Below are 19,894 nucleotides of genomic sequence, written 5' to 3'. Positions count from 1 at the left end.
ACTGCAGTGCTTTGAAGATTTTACCTCTGGTTAATTCCTTATTCTGCATGACAGAGAGCTGGAACCAATTCTACTCCACAGGTGAACTGCACACCAGATGAAGCATTAACACCCAGCTTCATTCACACCTTGGCAATCTCATTTTCCTGACTAGATCCACATGAGCACAACTGATTGCAGATCCCAGCCCTTATAAACTGAAAGCATGATTACAGACTGCCTGCTGCCTGGATATGATCTGGATACGGATTTCAGGCAGAACCTGCAATGCTGATTGCATGTTAACAACTGCCACTGCATGTTGTAGTCTGGGAAGAGCTCTGCTCTGAGGCAGGTCAGCACAGCCATGCTGGAATTCACAAATGTTTTGCTGCAGAACAATCTGTGCCCAAGGGCTAGCAGAAATCTTTACAATGGTTTGGAGGACTGAATGTATGGGAAGAACTAGTACTATTGAAGGCAAAATCATGACTGCCATCTCTTTCATCTGCTTCATACTTCCTTACTGTATATCGTAGGGCAGAAACTTCCAAGAAGTCTTGCTTTTCACTTTGTGCCTATTCACCCAGAAAGTGCAAATGCACAAATGAAGGACAGGCCTCTGTGCCACCTACCATCCTCTAGCAATGGCAACATTTCTCACAGGATTTTGCTGTTCTTATTTTGGTGGAGGTACACTCTATTCCACAAGTGGGTCAACTGCTATTTTTCAACAGTTAAAGGCAGGAGACAGGAATCCACATGTAATGATTCTCTTAAAATACATTTTTTATTATATTCGTGATGCTGTGTTCAGTCCTAATCTTACAACAGCATCCAGCATCAACATAGGTTCACTCATCAAAAGAACTATTTGTATGGGAAAAAAATCATACTGGTTAACCCGATAGGATTTCCACACACATCTCCATTTGAGCACTTTGAAAATCTGGTTTTGCACAGGGTTCTCCCAGAAGCAAAACAAAAAATCAGCCCTACATTTATAGCCATTTGTAGGTAAACCAAATGTTTTTTACATTTGCTCAAGTGCTGCGAAGACAAAAATCAGGATGCACTAACTTCAGTAACAATGCCTGGATTGCATAGGTATGCATACTTAAATGGCTTCTAATATTATATCATTGTTCATGAAATAAAAAGACAAGTTTAGAACATGGCAAGAGAAACCAAGTCAACAGTTACCAGTGGTGTTACCTAAGCCCTTGAAATCAAACACCCTAACAACTTTAAATGATGGCACTATTTCTTCAGCAAATAACCTAGGATGAGCCAGCTGGCATCACCTGACACAGCTCAGACAACAAGCAGATGGCCAAAAGGTCCATATGGTTCCTCACCCCAGCTCACCTTCAAAGCTGGCCACTGGACCTGCTGTTCATTACAGTGCAGGTCAGAGCTGACCCACTGATGTGCCCAGAGCACCCACCCTAGCCTGGCAGCCTCCTAGGGCATGGGTGCTTGCACAGCTTTGCTTTTTTATGTGTCTGAAAAAGCTTCAAGATGAGCACAGACAGGGTGATACTCCAGAAGATCAATGCAGTTAGGAGGTGTGCATTTCGCATTAATGTTAAAATTAGCATTGTTTTAACAAAGACTGATAGTGTTTCTGCTTGACATTTCTATTTAAGTTTATCCAACTCATTGCCTATGCTGTCATCTTGGCATTGCACACAGGTTCCAGCTTTAGCATTTCACCTGTACTTAAAATGCACCTTTTTTAGTGAAGCTGCATTCTTGATGGTAACCGTAGCAAAACTCCCAAGTAGACTGAACAGCTGGTTTAATAAAAGTCAGGGGAAGGAAGGAATTAATAAGGAATTATATTGTTATTTACAATCTACCTACTGTAATACACACAGCTTCACCTGACATGAAAAGTCTTTAAAAAGCTTACTTTTAATGGCACAAATGCTGGTTTGCATTTCAGCAAAGAAGATGACCTCTTCAGTTTGAAAATGTTCAGTGTTTGAATATATTTATAGTAAATAACTGATTGAACCCATATCAATCTTCTAGCTACATGTGTACTTTACAGGTCTCATAACCCTGTACTGCAGATGCTTTCAACACTGCCCCATCTGTAGCAAATTCTTGTGCTCAATTCATAGTTTTCCTCATAGAAAGAGAAATAGATATAAAAGGACTTACTGTCTACAACCAATACTATATAAACATACTGTGTTTAATCACAGGAATTTGTTTAGCACATGGAAGTCTGGTCAGGGAGTCTCCCCACAGCAAACCAGTACCTGGATCTATAAAGTAACACAAGCAGTATGTTAAAGCAGCTTTAACATAAAGCACTGCAACTCCCCCAGAAGCATGATATTACTATTTGAAATATTATAGTTTACAGAGAGTTTTAGTGAGCTAAGAAGTATTCATCAGCACATAAAATATGAATTTCTAACTACAGCAGTTCCATTATTCACAAATGGAATACCCACCTGAGCATTAGCCTCTAATGTTGATCAAAAGAGGGCATGAGTTTGGTACTAGAATGGTTTTGTATCATCTAGGCTGTTTTCCCTACACAAGTGCGTTTTAGACAAAGTCTTGTAATTTGGGATGCAAAATTTTATATTCCTAGAGACTACAGTTTGCCAATTTAGAAGATCAGGTGCCTCCTAGCTTTCTCTATTTTGTACTATTACATGTTTAAATAATTATTCCCTAAAAAGAACACAAAAAAACCAAGCCACACCATAAAAACTACTTCTGAAAATTCTACTTTTTCAGTAAAACATACCTGAAGAGATATAATTTGCTAGTACAAGGAGATTTCCTTTGTTTCTGCCCTGGTTTATTTTCTTTAATCTGATCTAATAGTAACTGAGAGCTTGTTTGCTGTCTGATTGCGTACAAATGGAACACTTTCCCACAAACACAAGTCCATCCAGAAATCAAAGCTTACACCAGTAAACAGGCAGGATTTTGGCCTGGTGAATTGCTGTATTTTCAAAGACAAAGGCAGAGACCTCCCCTCACAATCTGCACAGCTCCAACCCTGCCACACCTTCTCAACAGGTCACCTTTCTTTGCTTAGCTTACCAAAGTTTTCCAAAAATGTCCTTTTAGTCAAGGACCTTTTCAATCAAACTGCCAGCCTCTAGATCCAAAAATAGCTCAGTGCACAACCTGGTAACAAAACACAACTGCCATGGCAATCAGAGATGATTTCTTTGAAAGTACTGTACAAAAAGGTACATCAGGACAGATACAGAATGAAGCCTGCTATAAGGTAAAGATAGATTTACTATTCTTACATTAAGAGCATTATAAAACATTCCAGATGCTGCCCTTCATTTACATGGATTGATTTTCTGCTGCACACATTTCCCTGCTGCATTCATTCTAACATTGTACCACAGCTGTCTGCTCCCTTGGTGTGACCTGCCACTTTCTTATTTTCTTTAAGCTGAAAACACCAAGTACAGTAAATATATCCTGTACTCTCAGACCCATGCAGTCCCTAGCAAAGAAAAGGATTGCTCATTTAAATTTTAGTGGATAAATATCACACTATTGCCCTCCTCTAAAATGGGCTTAACATTTTCCTTTTCACCTTTTTTTTTTTTTTTTTAATCAGACCACATCATCTGTGCAATGCCATGGAAGTTCACTCTTTGCCGCTTCTGGTGGGTTCTTCTGTTTCTGAGGTCTGACATTGGCTTAACTAGGAGGAAAGGGAGGTGGGCTAGAGTATTTTTGTTAATACTTTACATTCTTTCATGCACAATAACCTCATGTATAGTCCATTATTGCATGGTTGAGTTTTTGGCACATAACTTATAGGAGTATTTCTCTTTGTAGGCAGTTGATTCTATTGGATTTTATACATAAAAGAAAAAAAGAGATATATTAGGAGCTAGCAGTATGGATATTTTTTTCATGCTGTTCTGCTGCACAACTTTCCTTCAGGGCCAAAATCTGCACCCTTAGACTTACTACAACAAGTTTCATGTGCTTCTAGGACGATATACTATTTTCTGCATTCTTTATGGTAAATTTCTCATTAGGTGAGATCTCAGTGAAGGTAAATGCCCACAAATAACTCAGCTGAGATCACTAATTTTTCTTTTTTGATTTAACTTAAACAAAGTTCTTCAAAGGTGAAAACTTATTGTGCTAAAACAATGTCTCAGACATATTCCTCTGATTTGCAGCATTCCAAATATGCTATCAAAATCATATGACAGATCAGAAAGGCAGTAATTGAAGAAACTGCAGTTTAAAAAAAGTGGCCTCAAAATGTTCCAAAATAAAGCACTCTTAATTTTAAATGTTATTTATGTGAAGCTCTTCATATGTTTAGCAAATGTACTACATGCTGTAGGAAAATGCCAAAAGTAGTTTAAAAATAAAGTATTTTTTCCTACAATACTATACAAAAACATCATCAATCATCAGAAATATGGGCCTTGTTTTCTTTAAAAAGGGTGTATCCCCATTTTACTTTGATGCTTAGTAAAATCTGCTATATATTAAACACTGTATAATACATGGAGTTAAGCAAAGTTTTGGGGGTTTTCCTCCATAAAAAAAAAAGTTGGTATTTCAACATTACTTTTAAACCTGTATTGCAATAAAAATAAAGCAATTAAAATTTCCAAAGATGCAGCAGTTAAAAAACAGTTCTATTTTTAAAATAAAACTTAATTTTTCAGCATCCTTAACTGGAATGAATTTATTTTGAACCTAATCTAAGTTTATTTTAAGTTAGTTTGCCATTAAATTGCATTTACATATGGTTCTATAGTGCAGTAATTAAAGTAGTACAGCACTAAAATACGCACTGCCACAAGAAACATATACCAGTGAGGCACTGCTCTTTACAAGCTCTACACAACTCCTCTTCTTCTATCCATTAATGGGCACTGTAAAAGTAATAAGATGCTGGATTCTTAAATTTACATGATCTTTAGGTGTATTCATCCTTTTATTCTTCACCAACAGACTAAGCTCCTAGACTGCTCTACATCTTTTAGAGGACATTTTAGTCACATGATTCCCTTTTCTCTTCTGTTAAAAAGAAATCAGAGCGCATCTTAAAGAGAGTAGGTTTTTAGCAAGTCAAAATTTCCACAAAAGAATGTTCACTTTGCAGGAGCTGTAGCTCTGTGCTGGTTTTTTTTAAATGTTCAACTACTAGCCAGCCCTTGCAACAAGGCTTGTCTGTTCTCCTCAAAATGTTTTTTTGGTGTAAATAAGTAACAGAAAGTATTATAACAAAAGGGTGATCCAAGTACCTTCAAGTCAATGGAGAGATCTCCAAGTATCTCAGTGTACTGTGTTTATGTGGCAAGCGTTTGGCCATGTGGGGGCTACAGGAGGTGGTGAAGTCCATGGTGAGGCAGCTGTCCCCCTGCAGCCTATGGAGGTCCACAGGAGATCCACCTTCAGCCCATGGAAGACCCCTTTCTGGAGAAGATGGATGCCCAAAGAAGGTTGTGACCCCATGGGAAGCTCATACTGGTGCAGGTTTGCTGGCAGGACTTGTGACCCCACAGGAAATCCACACTGGATCATTCTGTTCCTGAAGGACTGAACCCTGCTGAATTGACCTGTGCTGGAGCAGAAGAGTGTGAGGAGGAAGGAGCAGCAGAGACAACCTGTGATGAACTGCACAGTTCCCATTCCCCATCCTCCTGTGCTGCTGGGCCAGCGGACGTAGAGAAAATTATGAGTGAAGTTAAGTGCAGGAAAAGAGAGGGGTCAGGGGGAATGTCCTTCATGATGTAGTTTTTATTTCTCATTACCTTCCTCTGATTTGATTGGTAATAAATTAAAGTCATTTCCTCAAATTGAGTCTCTTTTGCCCATGACAGTAATTGCTGAGAGATTTCTCCCTGCACTTTTCTTGACCCACAAGCCTTTTGTCATCATTTTCTTCCCCTGCACAGCTGAGGAGGGGAGTAATAGAGTGACTTTGCTGGGCACCTGGCATCCAGCCCAGGTCTATCAGCCATATTCACAGACACATTCTCAATAAAAGACACAAAAGGAAGGTCATAGCTTTTGTTCTAGTCATCTAAGTTAGGTAGAAATCATAGAAACACGAGCCTAAATATCTTACAGATTTGAAAGAAACAGAAGCTAAATTAAATGCTTATATTTCTGTAGCATACACTGAACGATACTTTTCTCTACATGATTTTCATGCTAGGTTTAAATAACAAATATATTCATATGAAGATAAACCATGGCTGCTGCCTTTTGCTTAGCCTCCAAGGAAGTTTTCTCTGCACACAGGGATTAGCTAGGGGATTCGTTTTAAGATTATGAACAGACTGTTTACCTGAAGATTGACACATGAAGTCGCACTGGTCCAGAATAATTTTCAAGGACTATTATTATATTTGTTGGCTTGACACAACTTCCCAGATCATGATGATGATAGCCATCTTTTTACCAAAATGGCATCACTAAGATCAATGGAAAAATTAATTACATGCCCTTGGGTGAAGGTAAGTATTAATGCTGTTATTGTAATTTAAGTATACTAGTTCAGTTGTTAATCCTAAAGTCAAGCACTGCATAGGTTTTCTGCCACACTTATGATTGCATCCTGTGACTTACATTTTTAATTACCAGCTCAGCCATAACTATAAATACACTGTCTTTCAGACAGCTTGTTAGGTAACAATGGGAAATTAAACATAGCTCATACAGTTTCTTAGCCAGAAGAGCTCTTCAACTTGCCCTGTTCTAATCAATTCACGAGTACTGTTCATAGATCATGCATGGATCAGCTATCTACAAAAGGCAACATAATGAAGCCAAGATGTTGTTTACACCAGCACTAGAAACAAATGATAGCAAGAGTCACGAACCAGCAGAGGAGATGGTTTACAGTTTCCTATCCATACATTTTTCTAGTTACACAGTTCTTAAAGTGGTTTTTCTTGTGGAAAGTCTATCATCAATCAAATGAAAAACCCTTCAACTTTTTAAAAAATTGAAACACAATAAATGTTATTTATGAGGACAAGAGCATATTACAAACAATAAATGCAGTGTCTAAAAGCTAAAATAGCAAACAAATATGACTAATAAAATCTTGTTTAGAATTGGGGAAAAAAAAAAACAATCAGTGGAATGTCTGTCTGGTTAATGAAAGGATGTTCCTTCCCACTCCCAGTGAATTTATCTACTTACAACATCCACATGTCCCAGTACTTGAAACAAAAGATGGAGCCCCTTCAAAGAGCCTGGATGTGCTTTAACCTCATAATATCTATGTATCAAAAGGAGTATTGTTATATTCTATATTGTGAGGAGTTTATCAGCTGGTAGGATATTTTGAACACAGCTCATAGAAAAACTAGGAGCTTTAACAAACAAGAGCCAGAAGCAAGACATAGCAGTGAAGGTTTCAATTATTATTTTACTGTTATATCAATTTATCTTCCAAAAGATCAAAATTTAATTTTTAGTGAGTATTCTATGTGCAGCACTCAACAAACACCCCTGAAGAAAATTACAGTGAGATAAATTTTCATGCCAAGAAAATGCCAAAAAAGAGAAAAATTGCACATGTCATGGACAAGAGCATCATCTTGCTTATTATTTTAATGTATCATAGTGTAATGTGACACACTGTTTGCCACTAATTACTTTGAATCTCATTATACTGAAAATATCTCTGTCCGCATAAAATATTAAAGGTTATAATTAACATAGTAAGTCAAAATTACTAATGCACCGATTTTCATTTCTATGTTCTCTATCATGGAGAAAAAATAACTATTTAATAAAATTTATCAGGAAGGTAAATCCACAGAATTCTACAACACCATCATTGTCCTTCTGTTTAGGTCCTCTAATAATGTGAAGACCAGATAAAACAGAATATGCCACACTGTAAATGGGAAAAAATGCAGAAGACAACAGAAACAGACTGCACACCCATAAGACAGGAAACACAGAGACCAAACTGTAATATCATCTCGTTTGGCTTTCTGGTTTGAGAATCCATCTCCTGAAGAATGCCTAATCTTTCACATACTTGTCTGTTGCCCTCTGTCCACAAAATGCAGCCCAGCTGACTAGATTAAGTCCCTCACATAACCTTCAGAGAGACACAACTAAATTAGGCCATATATCAGAGCATATGAAGACAGCTTTAGCACAATGAGTGCTGGAAAACGTCTCTGTTGTAACAAGAAGTAACTTGTAACAAGAAGGGGGAAAAGCTCAAAACCTCTGTGCCCTAACAGGGAGCCACTAGTTTAATCTCTCTCTGAATAGCAAACAGGTTTTCAAGCTCAAAGACTACAAAAATTCTGTGTGATATATTAGCAATTTTAATTTTTTTGTCGCTGTTGTTTTTTTGGTTTTTGGAGGGGGGGTTTATTTAGAACCTTTATTTTTTCTTTGTGCTATAGTTTAAAAATCATTTGCCTCACTATGATTGAGCATAAGCCCCATTGTCAGTAGGTGTGGAAGAATATGAATGGAAAAAGGGTATTCAGGAAAAAAAAAGCCCACAGCATTAATATTAATAAGTTAAAATTAGACACAGTCTGACCTTGTGAATTACGCAGGAGATCTGATTAAGTGCAATCAGGTTCCAAGCACTATAATACTGGGAATAGTGTCTGACCTAAGAGCCTTTCTCATCACAAAATATCAGCAATAATGACCTCCAGCAACTTCACCCTGAATTTGGTCTGCTTTTGATAAAATACTATGATAGATCCATGAGGTAATAGTAACTTACAAGCTTATAGAGTCTTCATCATTAAGCATGACATTTTTCCTATACAAAGTGCCAAACTGGAAAGAGAGGCCAAAAGGTCACAATCCAAGGAAGAAGCCTTTCAAAAGGCTTTCTTTCAGCAGAGGGTTGCTGCAAAGACAGTGCTGCTAATGTGATCCACAGGGGCACTTCTCTTCAACAAGCCTGATGGGACAGTTTTAAAATGACCAGTTAAATGCCTGCGGAGATCCAGCTCCCTAATTACTGACTGACCTACATATTTTTGACATCAGTTATGCCCCTGAGAACCTGACTTGACAGGTAGTTAACAGTCCATAGTTAAATAAATTCTGAAATAGCCAAGACAAGCAGCCTAACTTCCTAAGAAGATTAGTTTCTTCTGTTCATCAGAATGTTTTGGGAACTGTGTAAAAACAGACAGCATTTTGCAAGAACAGAACCTTGCAAGATTTTGAATGCCAAAGAGCTAATATATACACACATGTATCACAGTTTAAAAAGATCTTACAACATATAAACATATATCATAATCTGTGCCATGACCATTTGTTGATCAGGATATATTCACATGCAAGGGCTGGCCCTCAAGAAAAATGGCAATTTCAGTTTAGTCAATCACTTACTGAAAAGCACACTTACAAAGCTAAACATTGAGTCAAACAGGGAGGCAAATATGCCTTGTAAGACTGAGCAAAATGAGGACTTATCCTTGCACAGTATAGAGGAAGATTAGAACAGAAGCAGAGAAGAAATGAAAGGAGCAGCTTAAAGGGTATTTTTTTGCTCTTCAAGAATAAGTTGTAAGAATTCCAGAAATGCAGATATTTTTGTAAAAAAGTAATGTTTTATTATATCCTACAATGATCAATAGATTTAGAGCTGAAAAGAGTGGATAAGTGGTATCCTGTTTGCCCCTCATTGTGCTAGCATGTACTATTTTTCCATTTTCCACCTATTCTAGTGATTGCAAATGCTTCGTGTTAAACCTTAATCCTCCCTCTACCTCTAGTATTATTTTCCATCAGAATCTAAGTTTCACCTTTGGAACATGGCTCCAAATACAAAAAGCATCATCAAGGAAAATATATATCTTGTATAATTATCACCTTTCTGAATCATAGATTCATACAGTACCTGTGGATGCATCCACTGTGAAAAAAGAAGAAAATTCTCCTGGGACCAGTTCGTACGTGACAATGCCAAATATTCCTGAATCTCTGTCCGTGGCCACAACATTGATGATTTCTGCTCCTGGCTGTGTGTGACTGCTGATACTTGTCACATAGATGTCTTGTTCAAAAACTGGTTGATTGTCATTAATATCTTCTATCTCAATGCGAACAAAAGCTTGGCCACTCAGACCACCCTGTTGGATAAATAAGGAAAAAAAAAACAAAGAACAAGATCAATTTTTAAAATAGGATGGTACACAACTGGCTTCAATCTATCATTAGGAAATGGAGCATACTGCAACAGTTTTGATCAATGAAAATGTCCATTAAAAGCAAATTACAGTATCTGCAACACCCCAAAACACTGCACAGAAGCAAGCCATGTGCTCAGCACAACACCAAGGGCTGAGGGAGTTCGCAAAGAGATTCAGCTTTTTTACAATGGTGAGGCCTGAACACAAAGTCAGTTTTGTTAATGCTAATGAGCACTACACATCAAAAACCTTGCTAGTCTAACCTCACATGCTTCTGCTGACATCTCGAACACACCACTTATTCCCTCACAGATAAAAGTCAGGGCTTTATGCTCCAGGAAGGCATGTTCCTCAGGTAACTGTGGTTCTCCAGTAAAGCAGGAATAACTTCTCTCTGAGACTTTCAGATGTAAAACCATGACCATTACAATAGTGAACATGAGGCTTTTTCAACCAGGGAAACAGACTAAAAGCAGTGCAGGACAGCCAAAAGCTGACCTGTCAGGCTGCTGTCTATGATGCCTATGCTCGATTTACTGACAGATGCCCTAAAAAGCCCACTAAAATACCACATGGGACCATATTTAGCCTTGCTCTGGAGTGAAACTGAAGAAAGGAGCAACTACAAGCTGGCTTACCACACTATACTACAAAATAATACTGATTTGCTATGACAAAACACTGAATTTTGTGACAACCTGCAAAAAAGACAGTTCTCTGGGTACTGAAGTGTAGATCCCACAGGCACCTGAGTGAAACTAGTGGCAATTTACTTCTCAGAGGACTCCCTCCATGAGTTTGGAGGGGTTCATGTTTCCAAGACTATTTTGTAGCCATAGGAAGTATAAGCATTTTTAAAAGAAAGCAGACTCACTGTGGCAGAGATAACAGTGAATTCTGGGGCACTGGCATGTTCAGAGGCACAAGGCAGCACAGGCATGTACAGTCTGTATATGGTTTATGTGGTACATTAAAATACAGATGGAGGAAGAATCCTGAGCTCTTCAAAGTCTGCTGAGCATGCTGTCCTTGTAGCAGTCACTTTGAGGAACTGCTGACACAGATCAGATGTTCATGCACACACAAAACAAACTATGCTAGTGCAAACTTCATTTTGCAGTCACAGTAGCCGTGATACAGAGAAAACCACACCAACCCAAAACAAACTATGTTGCATAATTCTGCAATCCAATTGCTTACTTCAATTATTTTTAATCCTGACCTTCATTAAACTATCCAAGGATAATTCCAAGGATTCAGACTGGATATGACTCCTTTAGATTTGCCCTGCCATATAACAATCTCCCACAGAACTATTTTTGAGGGTTTGCTTAGTGTGTCCACAGGTTCAGACTTATTTTTGAAAAAAAAAAATTACTGTCAGCATTTACTTTCACATTTCCACTGTGATTTTTTGCTTTGTCCTGGCTTTTTTGTTCTCCTGTGTTGTAATGTTACCTCTATTGGGTGCAGTGACATTCCCAAAAATGCTCCAGTAAGTGGAAAATTAGATGATCTTATGCATCATGTGTCTGTGTTTCACCCACAAAGAAGGAGATCTATCCCACATCCTCCTGATGCGCTTCTGAAGAAAATAAAGCATGGAATGCTTCCAGGGCTCTTGCTGCTGCACAGACAGCCAGCAGCCAGGACTCTCGCCTGAGGACCAGGACTCTAAAGGACAGTCAGCCTAAAAATGACTGGGACTGCCATGAAACCCCAGTATGCCAATACGGAGAAATGGAAATGGCAGTGAGCCCAATGCCAACATCCCAACTTCAGGGCAAGCCCCTTCTCCAGTACCTTGATTTCCATGAAAAGGAAATCCCTGTGCAGGAGCTAAAAAGGGAAGGCAGGGGAAGGGGAGAGAATGCGCTCTGCTCAGTGTCAGAATATGCTCTGCGTGTCCATGTCTTTCACGTACTTTAGAACAGAAATCAGAAGTATTTTTAAGGGAAGAGGACCAGGGAAGAAGTCAGGTCAAGAATAAAAAGTATCTTAAAAAAGATGGTTGGAACAAAGTGAAACCAAACTTACAAGAGCTTGTGTTAAGCTGTTTCTTTCAAGCTCCACTTTTGAAACAGACATAAAAATTCCCAAACCCCATTCTTCAGCCAATTTGTATTTGTGCTACAGAGTTATGTAAAAAAAAAAAAGTCTTTTGAAATTGACCAAATTTTATGACGGAGACAGAACCTTCTTTTCCTGAAGAAACAGTGCATACCTTCACATGCTAAGTATGGTATTTACTTAATAACTTAATGATATTAACTGGTTGTGGCCCAATTCTTGCTCTGACAACTGAAAAAAAAGTATCATTCCAATTGAGAAGGAACTAAAACTCCTATTTCTAATGATGTGGATATACTTCATCTACTTAGAAGCAAGCAAAACATTTATCTTCCAAAACATGAAGGCTGACTTATATAAGATCTATTGCTGACAGAAAATTACATTTGTCAAAACATGTTAACAAGCAATGTAAAGCCACAGCTGTTAATTTTAAAATCCCTTATCTCAAATGTTCAAGTATTTTTCACTACTGTTGTACTCTCTGGTGCAACATAGTCACAATGACTTCTCTGTCAGAGTCCTGAGGGTTGTGTCCCTCCTGGAAGAAAAAGAGGACATAAACTACCATCAAGTCAAAATAACAACAATTAATGTTTTCATTGCTTCAGAAGGATCAAATCTCTGTGAATAGCTAAAGTTATTAGTAGACCTCTTTATCAAGTCTTAAAAAATATATATTAGCCTGCCTTTAGCAGGGGAAAGTCTTTGTCTTAATAAGTAGAAATGATTTTGAGCAGCTGTATTTCTTTATTTCTGTGCTGTAAAATGCTTAAAACTTTCATCACAGTCTCTAAAGTTTTTGTCAGTGAATCATGCTGTCAAATTTTTGTTCCAAACTGAACTGTTATATACAGAATCTCTGACAAAGGCTTTTTTTTTTTTTTTTGTAAACCTAAAGGATATGTCATCATGAAGTAATGTTGTCAAAGTGGAGAGATTATCTCCAATTATTTCAAAACCCTTGAGTTTTTCAGAAGCTTTGCCTGTGAGTGTTAAGTGTTTATATCTAGGTTTCAACTGCTGCAGTGTAAAAGACAAAGAAAACTGGATAAGCAGGGTGGATTACCAAAAAGCAAGAGACAGAGTGTCTCTATGCAGAAAGGCAGTAAAAGAATCACTAACACACCTGCTGATGGTGTACTGAACCCTTTGCAGTGACAATGAATCAACTGAAAAGCTGAAGACCTACCATTTCATATAGGGGAGACAAGGATACTTCTTTTCATCTTTGCTTAATCAGTGAGAGTGCTCCCACAAGCTCTCACAGGATGTTTATTTAAAACCAGTTTAACAGAAGCCGTTTTCCACCTGCCTCTCCATGAGCTCTTGTGTGCAATTGAAGTTTACTCCTTACATTTCCTACACAATGCATAAAAGACATGACTGACAAGTTCTAATGCCATGTAATGGAGTAGCCAGGAACAGGTGGAGGAAACTGATAGTTTTGCTGTAAGATAAACTGCATACCACCTGGAAAATTCTTTATTTTCCTCCTCATTTCTAATTAGCTGTGTTATTTTCTTTCCTTTTCATCTCTCTAGTCTTCTTTGTCACAAGTGACCTTTCATCCTTCCTCTCTCTTTTCTGTGCACATTTCTTCCCTGATCACAGCCTCTACTCTGAGCCCCACACCTAACATCTTTAATCGATCAAAATCAGCAGCAGAATGTCAGGAGATAAGATAAATATCCTACTACAATTCTGCTTTAAAGGTAGAGAGTTGGTCAACACAAGTTCAGGTGCACTAAAAACTTTGAAAAGCTGATACTGAATTCAGGTGCTTTAGTATTCAGGTGTCAGATGGGCAAACTTCTACAAAGTGCTGACTTCCAGTAAAAAGATCAAGCCTTGCCTGTCACAAACATAGCAGTAAAAAACGGAACCTTTCTACCCATTACTGAAGTTCTGGAAACACAAGGTCCATAAATAGAGATAAATGACAGAGCAATTTTAAAGTTAAATACCTTATATTTTCAATGCATTGGTTATTTTCTTTTAACTTAAGATTTATCAATAGAGCAGTAATTTAACTACAAAAAAATAAGACATCAAGCTTTTCATCATGCAACACATTTTGTTTCAGATTTTCAAAATAATTTTCTGTACCTGACTGAATATCTTAGAAACTTTTCAGAATTTCACTGCTATTGTCAAGCTCTCACATAGCCTTTATTAATGACTAATCTTGATATTCCAGATGTGTATGTCCTTTACATTTATACAGCTTCAAAACATGTGAATGAGAGGAAAAATGATAGTATGAAGTATAGAAGAATGACTAATTTTCTGCTGTTATACATTTCAATACAGACTGCTTTACTCTTCAAAGTTGGTTTGGATATGTGTACTCAAGTATAAATTTTGAAGACAGAAATCACACACAAGTGAAATTCCGAAATGGTCAGATAGAATTATGTCTGCTATAGACATTACAGGAATGGAATGAAAAACCAGCTCTTATATCCTTATATTAAAATTATAGAATGGTTTGAGTAAGAAGAGATCTTTCAAAGGTTCTTCAGTCCAAACCCCCTGAAATGAGCAGGGTCAAGTTTTTAGACATCCAAATCAGATGAGTATGGAAACAAATATATAAATATATTTATGTAATTTTTTCTGCTCAAAAGAAATCTATGAGGAAGAAAAAGCACACTGCTAAAGGGAATATTAATTAAAGAATATTTCTGTAGCCTCTGAAATGAACAATGAATTGGGACACCTAAAGAAAAAACATTGTTTAACTATTACACAAATACCTGAATTCAACAAAACAGATATACCCTCAATGGCTACATTCCCAAAATGAAATAATTAATACAACCATCAACTGCAGCTATTTAAGTTAATCTACTCATTAATATAGGAATCATAGTTCATTAAGTTTCTTAAGTGTACAATAAAAAAAAGACATTTTAATGAAAAATTCAGCATTTCTAACACAACTGCATTTTTAAAAAGTTACATTAGATACATTTAGGAAATTATCTTAAATGCAATTTTGATCTTCAAAGTAAGAAATAAAAACTGCATAGCCTGAAATAATTGAATGTCAATGTTTTTCAGGACAAATTGTACGCAAAATATGACCTGAATAACATTTCAAAAAGTGTACTTATATTAATTTTAACGTTTGAAGGGAACCAATAGCCTTTTCTTCATCTTCTTCACAATTCACTATTAAGCTGAAGAAGGTAAAGAACAGTACCACCTGGGCCTTACAAAGCAAACCACCTCAGACTGCAAATCGCAAAATGAATATTTTGTAATGAAAGTAATATCATGAATAGTTTTCTTCAATTATTTTTCTGGAGTTTGCCAGCAAAATTTTTTGTTACATGGCATCAGGTGGCAAGGTGTCCATCCCCAGACATCTTTATATGTTCCCACTGCAGCAAATGTCTCCTCACCAGGATCTGCAATGAACTATTTCAGGCACATACAACTACCCCACCCTTGCTGTGCCATGAATGCTCACCTCCAAGCATCAGCTCTTGTACAGTAGGAAAACTTTCAGACATGCAGCTGCTGGGAGGCTGCACCCACCCACGGCAGCAGCAATGGCACAGCCAGCTAGACAGGACAGGAACTTACTCAGGAAAGTCACTGCCACCCACAGTAGCCAGGCAGTTCTAGCCCATGGTACTGTCTTATAACTGCTGCAGTGATCTTGAAAGTAGAGAGCAGAAGTAACTTGGAGTCCATTGGTTCCAATAGGAGCAGGAAAATTAGCAAGGACTAACACATCCTAGAAACCTATTTCTACACCTTATTTAGAATTCCTTGGGTATTTCCTAGCCAAATTTATTAGTTCAGGTAAAAATTCACAGTTCATGAATATAATTTTCTGCTCTCTTTAAGGACAAGACATTTTATTCAAATTCACGTAATTTTTACACAGTTGCTACATTCTCATTTAAAAGAATACCAGACATCCAAATTTGCAAATGCATTCACAAATTTGGCAGTGTAGAAAGGTGAAACTTACCCCATCTTTAGCTTTTACTAAGAGATCGTAAGTGGTTGGATCTTCTTCTCTGTCAATGTCTTGAGACACAAAGATCTGACCAGTGTGTGGGTCAATCTGGAAAGCTTTGGATTTTTCATAAAAATTAAATCCATCATAAAGAGAATATTCAATTTCTCCAAACTGGTCAGCATCTGCATCTGTTGCTTTGACCTGAAGAGAGACAACAGAGATAAAAATGAAGTCAGTGAAACTATTACTCATTAAAAGAAAGTGTCTGTGATTTTTGAACCCATTTGTATTGTAAAAGCAAATGTATATACACAGAATAAATTCAAATATATTCTGCTACCTAAGCTGGCTGCCAGCAGTTCATAAAATATCTCAGCTACTGACAGTGTAAATATCGAACTTCTTTCTTTCCCATTATTGGAAAAGCCATGTTCTTAAGCCATGCCAGTAGGTCATACCTTAAGGTATTTTCCCTTTATGTTATTTCTACCAGTGAAGATAGCTCTTAGGGAAAAATCAGAAATCTCTAATGTCACATGTAGATCAGAAAAGTGCAGCAGGATATCCTTACCTAATGTATTCTACAAAAGACTCCCCAGATCTTAATTTAGTTTTCACTTGAAAGAGATCTTGGTGGCACTCATGCTTTTTGACCCACAGCTGGTATTTGATAAATACAGAAGTTTTGTACGTTGCCTTTTCAATTTTATTCCCTTATGATCTTTGATAACAAGTATTCTCTGCTGAGTCTGGCTCTTCCCTGGCACATTCCCTTGTGATATTTTTATAAATTATTTTCTACCAAAATGTTTCTAAACTTAAGTGAAAACTATGTACCATGTCAAGATAACCAGTATTTTCAGTTCTCTAATTTGCCATTATTGGAGACACGTAAAGAATTTCTCCTTCACAATTAGATTACTTTTCTACTTTTTCTTTGAAAATGTAATTTCTGTGGGTTTTCCATCAGCCCATCTGTACAAGCACAATGCCTTAACAGAGGCATTAACAGAGAAGACCCTAACAGATTTTTGGAAACTTTAGTATCACAAAGCCCAAGAGTTAGAATTGGTGGGAGCCCACAGACAAGACCTGCACTAGCCAGTGCGTACACCTGACACAGGCTGATAAGGTGAGGTCCACAGCCATCAACCACAGCCAGGGCAGAGGTGGAGGTCTGCACGTGCCTGCCTGTACAGAAAACCATCTGGCACAGTTTTAGGTAGAGTTTCAAAAGAAACAGACCAGGCCAGGGAGTATTCTTAGAAGTTTGGATTAGGTCATCCTGTTTGGATGCTATAAATTAATTTAGTTGCATGGACACAAGCTATGCCAGGTCATTTGGCCATGGAACCCAGAACAGCCTTTGGCTGCTGTTCCTACCAGAACAAATGTGGCTATAAAGATCACTCGGTGCCTGCATCACAAGCTCCCTTCTTTGCCCACACAGGAATTGTTTTGACACTAAGATACTTAGCTGGGACTGAATTAAAACCAAATGAACAAAACATGTCTTGGGAAGGCTGAAAAGCATGGAAGTGGGGAAAGGGAAACCACATAAAAAGTGCCAATTCAAGTCATAAAGCTAAAACTTACTCTAGACAAGTTACATCAATCAGAATTTTAAAATGACAGCCCAAAAGATACACATGTTATTACAATTGTTATTTTTTGCTTGTTGTGGTTTGGTTTTTGCTTGTTTTTCAGACTTTTCCACTTCTTCATGGAAACTCAAGATTTTTTGTATTTCAGAAGTGTCACTGGCCTGCACCGCATACTCCATAATATTTTTCCTCCCATAAGAAATTTTTTCATAATGCCAAAGGCCATCATTCCAGAATTGCCACAACAAAAAGCTCCTTTAGGGGAGCCTTGTGCTCGCAGAGCCCTTCATGCCCTTTTCACACCCTTGCAGTTTGCATCCCACAGTTGCAGCAGTGTGCAACGCGTGGCCACTCCTGACCTGGGTCCAACCACTTGTTCTGGGCAATTTAAAAGAAAAACTCACAATCATTCATAGCTGAACAAAGATCCAGTCCTAAAAATGCTTTTACAGCTATATGTAAATCAAGTCTACAACATGCATGTTTCTCCAGCCTAGTACTTTGTTATTTCTGTCAAAAAAACCAAGAACAGAACATATGTCTAGTGTGCTCTCAGTAATCTACCACCCTAATGTTATGGAACAATAATTACTTGGCCCTTATGAGAAAAAGTATTTCAGTTTATTTCTTTTGTCTGAAATCCAGCAGGGGCGACAGTACTGAAAGGTTCTGTCTGACTGTGTCTACATGCAATTACATGTGTAAATGCTAACATTTTTGTCTGCAATTGAGCATGAGTGATTAATTGCAGGTGAAATCTGGAGGTATTGTTAGAAGTTTAGCTCATTACATTCGGTGACTTGTTTTCTTTGTTGTAAATTATGCAGTCCTCCGACTTTGAGCAGTACATGTAAAGGCATAATGAGTGATGAATTTAAATAAAAATGCTTTAGTTCAAGGCTATGCAAATTTAAAGGTCTAATTGTGATCAACTTAAATTACTATAATCATCTTTCAGGCAGCAGAACTAAGTGCCATCCAGTTTTGGAGAAAAATATAATCTTTCTCACCATTCAAGTACCTCACATCCATTCAATTTCTACCCACTTAGTAATCCTTTTTTTAATCACTCATCATGGAACCTTTGATCTGAAGAAGGAAGATCAGGAATTAAAACCAAATGAAAAATTTCCTCTAGCAGACAGATCTGACATTGAATGGCACTACACTTGAGGTCAGGGAAGCTATTAACTGTGATCATAGAATCACTGAGGCTGAAAAAAGATCCTTAAGATTATCAACTAAATGCAAGCTGATTTAGAAGGAGGAATTCAGTGAACACATGCTAACAAATTCAAGCTTTTTGACACAGTGAAGAGACCAAGTTATTGAAGATTTTGGGAATTAAAGCACACAGTCACTGTCTGAAAAATGTTTGGTTGAGATAGCATACTGAGAGCACCAATCCTACAGGGTATTGCAGCTGTTAACTGCCCAAGAGCTGTGAGTTACAGCAGCCCAAACAGGAGGAAATGAAGGCAGCAGCAGGAATTTTCACAGTGGAGTGATCAAGAGTGTTCTATGTTAGCAATATCACAAAGGTGATGGAGTTGAATGGTTTATGTTCCTTGAAGAAGTGGGAGGCAAGAGAGTACCAAATATGTAACACCTCTGACAAGCCTGATACAAGATTAGAATCTTGGAGATAAAGGGGAAGAAAAGAAAGAGTTATGCCCCCAAGGTCTTCCTCCTTTCACTAAATATGTTTTCAATGCAGTAAGTTAAACATCCAAGTTTTTAAGGAGTATACACTTGGGAATAAGTTCAGGACAAAGTATTTCCCCAAGAAACATTTTTTAAAGCCAACAAGAGTCATTGTATGGATAGCTCATGGCTGGACTTCTCCTGTCAGTCATGCTTCCTGTAGCCTGCATCCTTTGGTCAGCTTGTCCAATGCCTAGACTAAAAATCTGTCAGAGAAAAAATGTTTTATCTGTCCAGTTGACACTACCAAAAGTGGTCAGACTTCAGATATCCTCTCAGGAGGAGAAAATGTGGGGATCTAGAGAAATGTTGTGCAGAACAAATGAAAAAATCTGACCCACCTGTGTGATGTTCAGACAGACTAGTGCAAGAGGATAATAAATGGTGTG

At 37.7% G+C, this 19,894-nt stretch overlaps 1 protein-coding gene across 1 annotated transcript in view; it reads right to left on the bottom strand.

The window, feature by feature from the left end:
* The window catches only part of DCHS2 (dachsous cadherin-related 2), a 109,270-nt gene that overhangs the window by 48,708 nt on the left and 40,668 nt on the right, over nt 1–19,894 (bottom strand). Inside the window, exons 2-3 of the mRNA XM_030271471.4 lie at nt 16,207–16,398; nt 9,857–10,088 (exon numbers count right to left, since the gene is read on the bottom strand). Of these exons, the coding sequence (XP_030127331.4) occupies nt 9,857–10,088; nt 16,207–16,398 (424 nt within the window). The remainder of the gene's footprint in view (nt 1–9,856; nt 10,089–16,206; nt 16,399–19,894) is intronic.

This window comes from Taeniopygia guttata, chromosome 4 (genome assembly GCF_048771995.1).
Source record: "Taeniopygia guttata chromosome 4, bTaeGut7.mat, whole genome shotgun sequence".
Classification (NCBI taxonomy): domain Eukaryota; kingdom Metazoa; phylum Chordata; class Aves; order Passeriformes; family Estrildidae; genus Taeniopygia; species Taeniopygia guttata.
The sequence above is the reverse complement of the archived record's forward strand: the minus strand, read 5'-3'. Positions and strand labels throughout refer to the sequence as shown.